Source organism: Salvia hispanica, chromosome 4 (assembly GCF_023119035.1).
Source record: "Salvia hispanica cultivar TCC Black 2014 chromosome 4, UniMelb_Shisp_WGS_1.0, whole genome shotgun sequence".
Lineage (NCBI taxonomy): Eukaryota > Viridiplantae > Streptophyta > Magnoliopsida > Lamiales > Lamiaceae > Salvia > Salvia hispanica.
Window position 1 is genome coordinate 21,652,427 of NC_062968.1, and position 14,742 is coordinate 21,667,168.

At 36.3% G+C, this 14,742-nt stretch overlaps 1 protein-coding gene across 1 annotated transcript; it reads left to right on the plus strand.

The window, feature by feature from the left end:
• Window positions 1–11,139: 11,139 nt before the first annotated feature.
• Window positions 11,140–12,162, plus strand: LOC125223148 (AT-hook motif nuclear-localized protein 27). The gene has a single exon (XM_048126153.1). It carries the CDS (start codon window positions 11,404–11,406, stop codon window positions 12,049–12,051), a length of 648 nt encoding a protein of 215 aa, XP_047982110.1. The 5' UTR covers window positions 11,140–11,403; the 3' UTR covers window positions 12,052–12,162.
• The last annotated feature ends 2,580 nt before the right edge of the window (window positions 12,163–14,742 follow it).

Sequence of the window (14,742 nt, forward strand, 5' to 3'; positions counted from 1 at the left end):
GGGGATGGAAACTCCTCGGCATCCGGGGAGGTCGTGGGATTCGCCGCTGGCCGCTGTAGTCGCCGCTATAGTTCGCCGTCTGCTTCTTCGGCCACCCGGCGTCGCACCCCGCCGGGAACTTCTCGCGAGTCCTTCGCCAACAAGAAGCACTCCCGGTAGGTGAACTCCTTATACTTCCCCGCCAAGGGAGGCCTGACTCACGGCGATCCTCCGGGCGTCGTCCTCATTCTGCCCACTACCGAGCCGACGGAGGGCGTTGGCGTACAAATTCGCAAAACGGCCCACCGCGGCCCTGGTGCGCTCCCACCCCTTCCGGACCTCCTCCGGGCTGAAGTCCTTCCCGTGCGGGCGGTGCCTCCTATAGGCAGCTCCGATCTTCGCCCACATGTTGACGATCCGCCGGTTGTTCGCAACCGGCGGATCGCCGCACACCTCCAACCACCCCCTGGCCACCCCGGCGTACTCATCCTCCGTCCACTTCCTCCGGCCAGTGGGGTGTCGTCAACAACGGGCTGCGATGACTCGGCCTTGGCCTTCCCCCTCGTCTTCTTCTTCGGCGCGGCCCACCTCGCTGGAACGGGAGTATCCGGATCCTCGAGATCGATCCCCATATCATGCAATGACAGAAGGTCATCGCTAGTGAACTGCGTCTCCGGCCGGGGTCGACGTGTGAGATGAAGCCGTCAAAAAATCAAGCGAGGGCCGATATACCGTGTCCCCTCCCGGTGACCCCTGCACCCCCCCTGCATCCCGCCCCTACCACATCATCCCCATCATCTAGCTGCTTTGCATATCGGGGCATACCCCCACCCGGCCGGCCCCGCCGCCGGCATCCCCACGACGCATACCCCCTGCGCCCCGAAGCATACCCCCGCAGCGCCCCCGGCGCACCGGCCATCATCCCCATCATCGATTCCAAGGGATGTTAAACCCCGGGCCCATCTGCCCCCATCCAGATCCCACGGGTACCGTGGGAGTCTGAGATCCACTCGTCGCTGGATTGGACTCGTTGTTGTGATCCATCGCTCGATGATGCTCTTGTACGGAAAGTTAGAGAGAGAGAGAAAACTCGTTAAAACAAGTGGTGCAAATGAAAATGAAACGAAAATCGCGTTTATATAGGTTTTTTTTTAAAAAACAAAAATTGGCGCTGGCCGATCGGGTCGCCACAATGGCGGCAAGCCGATCGGCCGGCCACCCGAAAAGCGCTCGCCGATTTCGCTCTCGCCGACTCCAATGGTTCGGCTAGCCGATCGGCCACCGCGAAAAATCGGCTAGCCGGTCGCTAGCCGACCATTAGAGATGCTCTTAGAGATGTCAAGTGGGTCGGGCCAGGCCAGCCCGGCCCAGGCCCAATAGAGCGGGCCTGGGCTGGGCTAGAGAGTGTAATCAGGCTCCAATTGGGCTATTTTATAAACCCAGGACCGGCTCGGGCCCAAGACCATCTGAAGCCCGGCCCAGGCCTAGCCCAAGACCGGCCCAGTTTATGTCTTTGCCTTATTGCTATGTTTTCATACTATCTTTTATACTATATGAGCCTATTCAAACCATTTTAGAAGACATATAACATAGTGAAAATAGTATATCCATAATTATAGTGAGAATTAAAGAATTTGATGTTGCAACTTGCACGCATAGTAGAGATTTAAATATAACATTTTCAAATTACAATTCATGATTTCCATCATTATAAGAGATTCATTTTTAACTAATTTCTTTCTTTGAGTACTAAAATTATTTTGCATAATTAAGATTAATTCTTCCATAATTATAGTGATGAATTAGTGTAGATTGTGTATTTTAGTAGATCTCTCTTAATTCCTGATTTTGTGGGATTATATCTAATTATATGCTATTGCATATATAATAAACCTATATTACTATATACATAGACACGATCACACGATAATATATAGGGTTTATTAAGCATATGTTAATTATGGAACATGTCGTTTTAGTTCCAATTAGTCTTTAAATTAATCTTTCCATGATTTAGCCATTTCCCTATATTCAATATATATTTTCCTTCTCTCCTACCAATATTCCATGATTTTAGTTCCAATCAATTTTGTCATGATTTTAGTCGTTTCCCTAAAATACTATTAATACATATGTTATAATAATATGTACTTTAGACGTTTTCTTTAAATTAATCTTTCCATGATTTAGCCATTTCCCTATATTCAATATATATTTTCCATTCTCTCCTACCAATATTCCATGATTTTAGTTCCAATCAATTTTGTCATGATTTTAGTCGTTTCCCTAAAATACTATTAATACATATGTTATAATAATATGTACTTTAGACGTTTACTTTAGTTTCTTGATTCCTAAATTTGTGGGATTATATAAAGCTATAATATTATAATTTAGACGTGTATATATAATATATGCATGTATTATTTTTATTTATGCGTATATAAAACTAGGGTTGCGTTAGTATGCTAATTAATTTAGAGTAATAACTAATAACTTTCAATTTTGTGTATTAAAACTATCAACACAAAGATATAATTATATCAATAAAACATGTTAATTTAAATATCAACACAAAGATATAAGTTTATCAACACAAGAAGATTGATAAATTTATGTCTTTGTGTTGATATTTTTAACATATAAATTGATATTAATTATTAGTTATTATTGTAACTTGGTTAGTATTTGATCACACACCTATAAAACTATATATGCATGTATTATATGAACTAGTGTCAACACCTGTGCTATGCACAGGACAAAGAATTTTTAAATAATGAAGATATATTAACTTGAAATAAAGAATATAGAGTAAATAAGTATAAAAATGTATTCACTGATAAGAACTAATTAAAATAAGTATTTATAATATTATAAACAACAACAAAAGAATATTTGTACAATTGTACTTCTCTCACCCACTCTCAATGAAACATTTCATACTTTAGCAAATGATTGTATACTATTTTAATACTCCCTCCGTCCCACTTAAAATGCAACATTTGGGAATCGACACGGGATTTTATATAATGTTGTTTTGTGTGTTAATGAAGAGAGAGGAAAGTAAGAGAGATGAAAAAGTAGAGATAGAGTTGTTTCTATTTTAGGAAACGTTTCATTTTTAATGGGACAACCTAAAAAGGAAAACGTTTCATTTTTAATGGGACATAAGGAGTACTCCCTCCGTCCCCCATTAAGAGTCACTCTTTTCCATTTCGGTGACGTCCCCAATTAAGAGTCACATTTCATTTTTACCATAAATAGTAAATAGGTCCCACATTCCACTAACTCAATTCACTCACATTTTATTATAAAACCAATATAAAAAAATGGATCCCACATTCCACTAACTTTTTCAATCAACTTTTCTTTACATTTCTTAAAACCCGTGCCCGGTCAAAGAGTGACTCCTAATAGGGGACGGAGGGAGTATTTGATATGAGTATAATGTAAAATAAATAGAATAAGACATACAAATAAAGAAAAAAAGGTACTACTACTATTTACAAAAGAAAAAAAAAAGCAAACTATTTGAAGGAATAAATAGTTCACCAGTTTCAATTAACAAAATCAACTCAATTATAACTATGTGTACTTCTAGTCATTCAAATATAAATATATTTATAAGTAATTTCAACATATTTAATTAAACTAATATATTATATACTCTCTTTGTCCCATTAGAATTGCAACGTTTTCATTTTTGGGTTGTCCCATTAAAAATGAAACGTTTCATAAAATGGAAATATCACTCTCTCTACTTTTTCCTTTCTCTTACTTTACTCTTTCTTCATTAACTCACAAAACAACACTGTATAAAATCTCGCGCCGAAAACCAAATGTTTCATACTCAGTTTAACGGTCAAAGAACAGTACTCAATGGAGACTCTCACTGTCTTATTATCCATGATGTTAAATTGAATAATTAAAAAAATATCAATTTTAATAGTATCTAGTATCATACATAAATACATAAATAAATCTTTAAAACCCTAAATAAAGCCCAAATATGGACTACATAAATTTGTAAATCCCCAAATCCTAAAGTGACGCCCAATTTAGAACTCTTTTCAAAATATAATAAATTTTTTCAAACTATAGAATCCAACAAATTAAAGGTCCAAATTATATACTCCTACATAAACTAATAAGTACTACTACTACTGCTCCAGTAAATATTTTCAAATTACATAATCCAATAAATTAAAGGCCCAAATAATACACACACACCATACATAAACTAACATAGTAATACTCCCTACAAACCCTACGTGACAAAAAGCCGCCTCACTCTCTCTCAATTGGCGGAATTAGCCTTTCCATGCCACCACGCCCACCAGCCGCCGCCCGCCGCTCTCTCTTCTTCTCTCTCAACTCGGAGCCGCCACGACCACGCCCGTCTCGCCGCTTCTTCCGCCGTGGCCCGCTGCTCCACCGCCGTGCCTCACAGTTCACTCGACAGCTTTACGCCGTCTGCTTCACGCTGCCGGATCGGACCGTCACCGCCCAACAACCTCAGCCTGCTACCCTCGTCATCCATCAGTGGAGGCTTGTAGCTGTCGCCGACTGCTATCAAAAAATCAAAAAATCAGATAATTAAGTCCACTAAAATGCAGATTCAATTAATTGTGTGGGTATATAAGTGTTTAATCTTATTTGAGAAGCCATTGTTGCTCGGAGCTGCTTTTTTTGTCCAATGGTTGTCATTATTCAAAATGACCAAAAGGATAAATAAAATAGCTTTATATTTTCCCTCCAAAAAGGGCAAAAATGTCTTTTCACCAAACTGTCACTTTAGATTAGGATAGATATATAACATTGTATTATTGACTCCTGATTTTGTGGAATAATATATTTATGCGTATATTTTCATTATGGTTGCAATAAATCACATTTATACTTCCCTTCTTACTCTTTCCAATATTCCATAGTTCCAATTAATCTTTTCATTATTTTAGCCGTTTCCAATACTATCAAATTGTGAAGACATCATTTATTTTTCATTCATCATAAAAAATGTAAATTTAGCCCAGCCCGGCCCACTTACTAACTGGGCTCGGACTGGGCTGGGCCCACTCATGTCAACCAAAACCCAGGCCCGACCCGATCCGTTTCAGAGGTGGGCCTGGGTCGGGCTGAGCCCAAATGTCAGCGGTCCTCACCGGGCTCGGGCCGGGCCGACCCACTTGACACCTCTACAGGGGATGCCGGGGGTGCAGCCAGGGGGGGCAATGTCTATCGCCCCAGTCTTGACTTTTTTACTGCGTCTTCCCACACATCGACCCCAGTGGAGACTCAATTCACTGGAGATGACACTTTCTCCATAGAGTAGTTGTTGGAACAAGTCGATCGATACGAAGACACTCCCGGGGGATACAGGGGGAGTCGGTCAGGGGCGGGGGCGGGGTCGGGGTCGGGGCGCACCGAAGAAGAAGGGCAAAAAGGTGGTAGGCGAGTCGTCGCAGCTGGCTGATGACGACAGTGTACGGAGGAAGTGGACGGATGATGAGAACATCGCGTTGTCCAAGGCTTGGGTGTCTGTTTGTGATGATCCCCTCGTTTCGAACAATCAGAGGATCGTCAACATGTGGGCTAAAATTGCAGCAGCCTACACGAGGAATTTCCCGCATGGGAAGGCATATAGCCGGGAGGAGTGCCGGAAGGGGTGGGAGCGAATCAGGGCTGCGGTCTCCCGATTTGCGGGCTTGTGGCGAGGAGTAGAGTGAGGCGGGGGTTCATGTGTGAAGCCCGGTTTTTTTTATTATGTAATTTTTTTTGAATTAATGTACTTTTTTTTTATTTAAATGAAATTAATGAATTTTTTCGTATATGTGTCGTACATTTAATTCCATATTTTGCGTTTAATTCCGTAAATTTAGTTGTTTTTATAAATTTTGATTATTGTGGCTAGTTTATTGCTTGTCTAGTTGCTTGTCCTGATGATGTGGCAGGAGGAATTTTAATGCTAATGATGTGGTAGAAGGAGTTTGTGACTAGCCTATGGCTAGTCTAAACCCACTGTGAATGCTTTTATCCTCATTATTATTATATCATTATATGCATGAATCGAGCAGTTTTTAATCAAGTACAAAATAAAAAAACAAAAAACAAAAATTTATCAGATTGAAATAATCTGACAACTTGAAATCGCATCCGACATGATTCTGTTCAAATTTGTATGAACATTTTTAAGACAAAAACTTATTCTCAATAAGAAATTTTGGTTGACGAAATTAAATCCGATAACTAGTGAGTAATAGCTTTAGACAAAGCATTTAAAAACAAAAACAACACAAGAAATTGGAAGCACCCGACTCAACAACGTAACTCAAAATGAGCTAAGCCTAATCCACGATCGAAGATGCCAAATAAGTTTTTTCTTTTCAAATTCTTGACTTGGCACAAATTTTTAGAAGATTATTTTATTTTAATCGAAAACAGCCGATTAAATTCAATATAAAACATCGATTAATAATTGATTATATTGAAAAATACAGTCGTTTATCTCTTTCGTCCAACACGACCAACTCATACAAACAAATACCGTTTCTCTTGTTTCCTTCTTCGGTCACGTTTATATTTTGGAGTGATGCTAAATGGCCATAATGTGGCCAGCCACACACTTCAAATATTAATAAAAAATCAGTGTAATTAATGCTAATTCAACATAATTACTTCTACCTCAAAAACAACAAACATGTTAAGACAATTGTACCCTTTTACTTGAAAGGTAGGAGTACTTTGATAATATGGAGTATATGAAATACGATGAGGTTTTATTTAAAATTGAATAAGATATAATAATCAGGTACTTTGATAATATATATGTATATACGTTTAGTTGCATACTTTAAATATTTTTAATTATTATAGTTCATAAATTCATCGGTTTTATTTTCTTTTATTATTAATTTATTTTTAGTAACCATTTTTGTAAGATATAATAATCAGGTACGGATGATATTATGTTTTTTTTTTATTTTAATAAAAAATGATGTGGTAATTATACAGTTTATTACTCCAAGTTAATTCAAATTATTATGAGATTATAATTTTTTAGAATAAAATAATTAAAATAGAATATAACCTTAAATTATACTACTACATAAAATATAGAGTTAAGTATTTGTTTTGACAAATTAAAGTTACTAATTAATTTGATAAGTAATTCAATCATCATCCTCGGCTAGCAGCTCATTTTGAATATAGGTGACTAATTTAAACTATCATCATTGTCATTATTATTTATGATAGGGGCGGAGCCAAGAATTTAGTTCAACAAGGACAAAAATAAATATATATAAAAAAGAAACTTAAAATTTAAAGTGAGGCATTTATAAAGAATTTTTTTTTTTAAATTACATAACAAATTAGTATACATAAAATAAATTGAGGTGGGCAATTGCCCCCTACACACATCGAGTAGATCTGCCCCTGATTTATGAAAGTAAAGTAAAAGTACTAAGCTTATGTAACTAATACTGTAGTATATGTCATTAGTAATAGTAACTAATAATATTTAGTTATGTGGAGTATAAAACAATAATAGCTCTTAATATTATATAGCACATATCGATAATATTAAAATATAATGTGATAATATATAGTATCACAACTTATAAATTATTATTGACTTCAACTTTAATATTGTATAACAATATACATTTTTTTAAAAAAATAAAATTTTAATCATAAATTAAAAAATCAGTGTAAAATAATTCACAAAGAATAAATCTAAAAAAGAAATGTTACAATCGGATTAGAGAAGTTAAATTATAAAAAAAACAATAATTAAATAGAAAGGGTAATAGTGTAAAGTTATTAGGGCATTAAATGAGATATTTAAATCATTAATATCTACGACATCTAAATTTACTAAAGTGCCATTTTATGGCCAGCCATAATGTGGCCGCATAGCATTACCCTTATATTTTTATGTGCTTGAGTTTCAAACATCTCTTAGATATTCGCGGTAGTTACACTATTTACATGAAATGTTTTATCATTGTCACGTATTGCTACAAAATTTTTTAAAACAAAGGGTTTTTTTTGAATTTTAATTTAATTTAATAGTATTTCGTTATGCATTTTTAAATGCCGTTATTTTTTTCCTTACATGATGAAACTTTTGTATCTAAACACTCCAACATAAAATAATAATGAAACTTTTTATACCATCACAAGACAACGTCGAAATATTTTATACCTCATATGGGCAAGGAGTATAAAATATAAATGAAGCGTGAATGAAACTTTTATATTAGTACTACTTTTTATTTATGCAAACTTCAATTTTTTTGTATTAACGTGAAACTATAATTTTTTTTAATGAATTTAACGATACACTGATTGTGTAGCATATGGCGGGCTCTCTTTTTTCTTGTAGTTTTCATTTTTTTGGGTTTCTTCATTTGGAGGCAACCAAATGAACTACTGCACATAAAAAAAAGTTTGTGGGCTTTCTTCGGGCTTGATTTGCAACACTCTAAACACCTCAGTTTTGGGCTTTATTTGCATCACTCAAAATTATTGTAGGAGTAAAGATAGAGATAGGTAGGCGAATCTTTTTTCTTAAAGGGTTTGAATTAGCATAATAAATTAATACAAAAGTGATAACCAACTTGATTAACTTTTAAATCTTTAAAGAGGAAAACGATAAAGATTGATCCTTCAATCTACTGATGCTTCTTTTGCTCTCGACCGTTTGAACTATATTGAAACTTTCTTTGATAATTGAAATAATAAAATATTGAAATTGTACCTAAACCCTATAAATAATTCTCTATCGTACTACTAGTATTTGTTAAGTGTAGAGTTGAATACAGTTATTTTATAGCTTTACTTTGTGTTTATAAGAATTCTCACACATAAAAAAAAAAAATTTATTTGAATAAAAAACTCACACATAAAAGTCAAATTACAATAAATAATATTCAATGCTATTTATGAAGATGATATGATATCCCCATGCTGTTTATGTACGAGGAAATATTGACAAAGAGATATATAGAGAAGGCAGGTATTATACTAGTGAAATTACAGCTCAAGTTGTGAATTCTTGTTTGGATTCATTGGATTTGTGGCATGGATATATACCATGAACCTTCCATTTGAGGCATGGGTTTGGCCCCATTTCCCTTCATTTCAGGTCCCCTTTTTAAAGAGCATAATCACTCGATTTTGACAAGGCCATAACTCCACTATTTGGGCACATAGAAATAGATATAGATGTCTTTATATTTTGGCTTTGTGGTAAAGTGGTTAATGTTCGAGGCCAAGGGTCTCATATTCGATTCTACCGTGACGTGGCATTTAAAATATCTGCATATTTAATCATACTTTAAAAAGAGTAGATACGTGCGTGTTGGCCTAAAAGTAGAGTAATTAATTTTTTGTTTGTAAACCATAAAAAAACAACAAAAGAAAGAGAAAAAGATTATAAATATGTACATTATATCTAGAATAGAATGGTCAGTGCATTAGGCTACATATATGTCACAGGTTTGAGTTTATTGTGACATAGTAGTAGTTTTTAAATTTTTTTTATATTTATCATAAAGAAAAGAAAGAGAGATAGATATCCATAACAAGATAAATTATGTAATTTGACAAGAGAAGTAAGAAGATGGAATGGAACGGAATCTCTGTTTCTCCTTTTCTTTAATTGTATATTTACTTGTGATGAACTTTCTAAAATGTTGATTGGTCTTTCTATGTTACATGCAATTGCGAATAAATGTTATAGTATTCCCCTCTTGAAAAAATAGAAAACAAAGTCACACTAATAATAATTCTGGATGAAGAAAGCAAACAATACTGCTAAAACAACCATCCTAATCTAATTGATTATATTTGCATTTCCTCCTTTTCAAATGGGTGCTTTTTCAATATCATATTATATCTTGAATATTTAATTATATGCATTCTGTAACTATATCTTACACTAAATCTAGTTTGTGGTTTGTGCAGTATCAATGTACCTCTAAAGGATTGGATATGTATAAAATATGTATGTTACTATATATAATTAAATAATATAGGAGCATAATAAAATGATATTGAGTGGATAGGGATTAGGAGAGTGTTTTGTGGGGACATTATGCCCGCCGCAATCTGGGTCATTCTCCTCCCTACATTATTCATTTATTTGTTTTGCAGTATTTTATCTAAAAAATAGTGTGAGTGTCTATATTTGATTGTTTTTTTAATTTACGAATTTTATAAATGTTTTGCAACTTCCGTGATTTTTATTCCCTATTTTTGTAGATATAAATTTTAGAAAAAGTACACGGAGAGGATCTGAATTAAGTGTGAGTTGACTAGGTTTCGAAATCCGACACTCTCCACGTGGAGCCATGCCACGCTGTCACTTCGATCTCTTCACCAATTAAAAATACTAGTCCAACAATCCTCTCCGAGTTGCGTGTGTTCGATAATTTTATATCATCAAGCAGAGATAATTATAGTTTCTTACTATTTGTTATTACAAAATTACAGTAAAATATAGCCATATTCATTAAAAAAAGAAAGATTAGATATTGCAAAAAGTAAAATATAGCCATAGTCATAAAAAAATACTACTACTAGGAGTACAATTCTATTTTCTAGGTGGCACTTCACTCGATCTATTGCATTCATTTTGCTACATTTCATCACTAAAGAATATTGCTAAATTTCATCACAATTTACACTAAATTTCATTACAATACCACCTCATTCCACAATAGTTAAATTGTTTTTTTTACTTTAAATATTCTATCACAATTAAATCTTTTTCTCTTTTACTCGTATGCCATTTTATTGCGTTTTCTTCGTAATATCTCTTACTATATTTATATTTATATTTCATACTATATATAAACATCTTGTTCTTAATTTTTTAACCTATGTAATGAATGGAGTATTTATTTTAAGCTCATTTGTTATAGTTTGGAGGTTTGAATATCACGTATGCAGCGGGAGTATGATTTTTTCCACTACTCTCTCTCAAATTACTTTGAGTCGTATTATATTTTAAGTTACCTCAAATTATTTAAATCATTTATCTTTTAGCTAAAAACAACTCGTTTAACTATATTTATTTTATTTTTTATTTTACTTTATTTAACTCGTCACACGTGACATTTTTTAAATCTGAGGCAGGAAAAAAAACGTTTATAAAGTAATGTGGGACGATGGAGGATGTATATAATATACATATATATGAGCAGAAAAGGCAATATTGAAGTCATCGTCCTAGTCCATTTGGCATCCAATTACACTTGTTCCTCAAGCTTCTTCAATACTCTCTCTCTGTTTCAATCTTGCTATTCGCGGATTCCACTAAAACAACCCTTCCACTTGCTCTTTTAACTTCTCACTCTTTAAAAAACACATACAGAGAGAGAGAGAGAGAGAGAGAGAGATTTTGCAGTTGCGGAAATGGGTGATTACGAGCAAGAAGCCCCTAATAATTCATTTCACCACCCAAGAGAAACCCCCGCCACCGCGCGCCGTCCCAGAGGCCGCCCGCCCGGCTCCAAGAACAAATCAAAACCGCCCACGATCGTCACCCGCGACACCCCGAACGCGCTCGGCACCCACATCCTCGAGGTCTCCTCCGGAAACGACGTCGTCGAGAGCGTCTCCGCCTACGCCAGGCGCCGCGGCCGGGGCGTCTGCGTCCTCAGCGGCTCCGGCGCCGTCTCCAGCGTCTCCCTGCGCCACCCCGCCGTGGCGCTGCAGGGCCGCTTCGAGATCCTCTCGCTCTCGGGGACGGTGCTGCCCCCGCCCGCGCCGCCCGGGGCCGCCGCCCTCTCGGTCTTCCTCGCCGGCGCCCAGGGCCAGGTGCTCGGCGGGACCGTCGCGGGGCCGCTCGTCGCGGCGGGGCCGCTCGTGTTGATGGCGGCGTCGTTTGCCAATGCGGTGTTCGAGCGCTTGCCGCTGGAGGTGGAGGAGGAGGGGACCTCCGCTAATAGCGCCTTGTTTAGCGGGGTAACTGGGAATGCGGCGGGGAATTATCCTTTTGCGGCAGATTTGTTTGGATTGGGCGGTGGAAGTAATGTAAGGCCGCCGCCACCACCGTTTTGATTTTCTTGAAATGTGTGCTTTTTTTACTAGTATTAAAAAAATTGATTTTTTTTTCTGTAGCATAATTGATCGTTGGTAATGATAATTAATGAATCAAACCAGCTTTTGTTATATTCTTATCTTAATTGCTCTCTTTCTAAGTTTGCGCACTACTACATTTTTATTCTTGCTAATATTAATTTATATACAAAATACACCATAATTAAACAGACATAAATTAAAAAAATACAAATTAAAAATCCAACTTTAGAACTCAAAAAGGGAAAATATAAAAGTAATTTACAAAGTAGAAGAACTTAAATGTCACGCGGCACACAACTATTGACTACCTTATTTACATGTTTTTTCATGCATCCATGCATATCTTAATCGGAGAAGATCACCTAAATTGTACTCGTATCACATCGTTTAAGCACTAAGAATGCACCGTCGTGCTTTTGACTGTCGCTAAACACTAGGATAGATATGTCCTTAATAACGTCAATCAAAGGGCCAAAAAGGTTCAGATTCTAAATGCACATGCAAGTAGTATAATTTCGAATCGTGTAAACATATTTTGATTGAGCTGGTCACATGCAAATTGAGTGCATTAATGATTTCCCATTTGACATAAATTTGCAACTTTGGGCGTCATTTTTTGGAGAATAGGTAAAACTTTATTCGCAAAGCTAAGGCATGACAAGTGTTAATAAACTTATATCTTACACATCATGTCAAATTTTAAAAGTCGCTTAAAGGGTCGTTAGTTATTTTAAAATGTAACCCTAGGATTGAGTAGACATGTACAATGGTTATGAGAATCGTGAGTAGCCCGCATGGCATAGCTCAGTAGGTTCCGGAGGGATAGATTTGCCCCAATGAGAATCATGAGCAAATCATAATGGCTTGATGTAGTTGTAGACATGGGTTGTATATGCATGTTCATAGCCAGCTAGGACGGCAATGTATAGTGACAGATTCAGATTTTTTTTTTGTAGGATCGGTGAAGAAGATTGTCGTTGATGTCAAAAGACAGAAGCGGTACAGCAGTCGTCACTAGTAATAGGTGGTCGGCAAAGAAGGGAAGCGGAAAGAATTGGGGCGAAGTTTCCGCACCTTTAGATAACGATAGCTCCTAATGACAAATTTAATGGAAATTTATGTTCATCATAGTGCAGCAATTAAATCAATCGACCCCTAAATCCCACATGAATTCACTTTTGATGTTTGATTCACAGTCTCATTTGTATAAAAGTGAAACATGAGTCAAGTAACAAGAACGTCTAGATGTCAACATTCGGAAACAAAGATGGGAATTAACATTCCCATCATTCTTGCCTAATTAGGCATTAAAAGAAGGCCATGCCAAGAGTCGTTAAAGCCAGCACTACTAAACATAGGAAAAAACAAAAATAGGTAGGAATGTTATTCTTACTTTTCTTTTTTTACTTTTTTGGGTATAAATTTTGCTTTCCTATCTTAGATAATGAAACAAGACACCACCATGTTTGCTTACTTTGGGTTCTTGAAACATTAGGGGATGCATGGTGATGAGGTTTATTGTTGGTTTGAAACATAGGTAATACTCAACACATCTGAATTGAAGAATATCACAAATTGAGTTACCCTAAACAATGGGAATATTTTTTTTGTAGGCATGAAGAGTTGATAAAAAGAGTTTCTTTTACTTTACATAGTAGTCATAGTTGGTGGTCCTCAGGTGTTTTTGCTCCTTTAACTTTTACACCCAAACATTTCTTTTTCAATTTTTCACCATTTCTTGATATTTCAAAGCAAACATATAAGCCATTTATGTGTTTTATCACATCTCAATATTCCATGCCTTGAATTACAAATACTTAAAAAGTAATAGGGCATCTGAAGATAATGATCATCTGATAAAAATCAATGCATGTAAGCAATGAGTAAGAATTTAGTTGTTCGAACATACTGACGAGTGGTGTATCCAACCAATCACAATTGTAAAAATTTCTCTTTTTTTCCAACCAATAACAATGTGTCCTAACCACTAAATATTTACTCATAAGCAATACACCTTTTTTATTTCGAAAAGCTTGAACAGATTTTTTTTGGGGGGAGAAAGAGTTGAGTAACACATTTCCTGTCTTCTCTATTTCCAATCGCCACCAACACGTGCACAAATCTAGGCCACAAAACTACTAAGTACTAACACCACTCACATGTCACAAACACGCCAGTTCTATATTATTCACATGTCACATCAATTTTTTCACGCCAGGGCAGACCACAAAAACCTCAAGTCTCACCACTTGTCTCATTTCACTTTTACCATTTTTGGTAGTGGACCTCATATTCCACTAACTCATTCTTATTCACATTTTATTATAAAACTAATATATAAAGGTAGGACCCACATTCCACTAACTTTTTCAACCCACTTTTCATTACAATTCTTAAAACTCGTGCCCGGTCAAAGTGACCCGAATTATCCGGGACGGAGGGAGGAGGGAGTATGTTTCAAAATGGGAGGAAGGGAACAGTACTTGAGAGAAATGATATAATGAAGAGTAGAAAATGGAGAATATTATTCATAATTTCATCATAGGTTGTCCACTACAGGAAAAAGAGTCTTTCCTAAGGTGAAGTGATCATATATAGTCTGCGCAAAAAAATAGAATATTAACCTTACCATTTCAGAGACGACAAACGTTGCTGGAAAAACTAACTGTG

Bases quoted from the DNA above. Each gene is read 5' to 3' on its own strand.
- LOC125223148 (XM_048126153.1), top strand. From the start codon at position 11,404: ATGGGTGATTACGAGCAAGAAGCCCCTAATAATTCATTTCACCACCCA.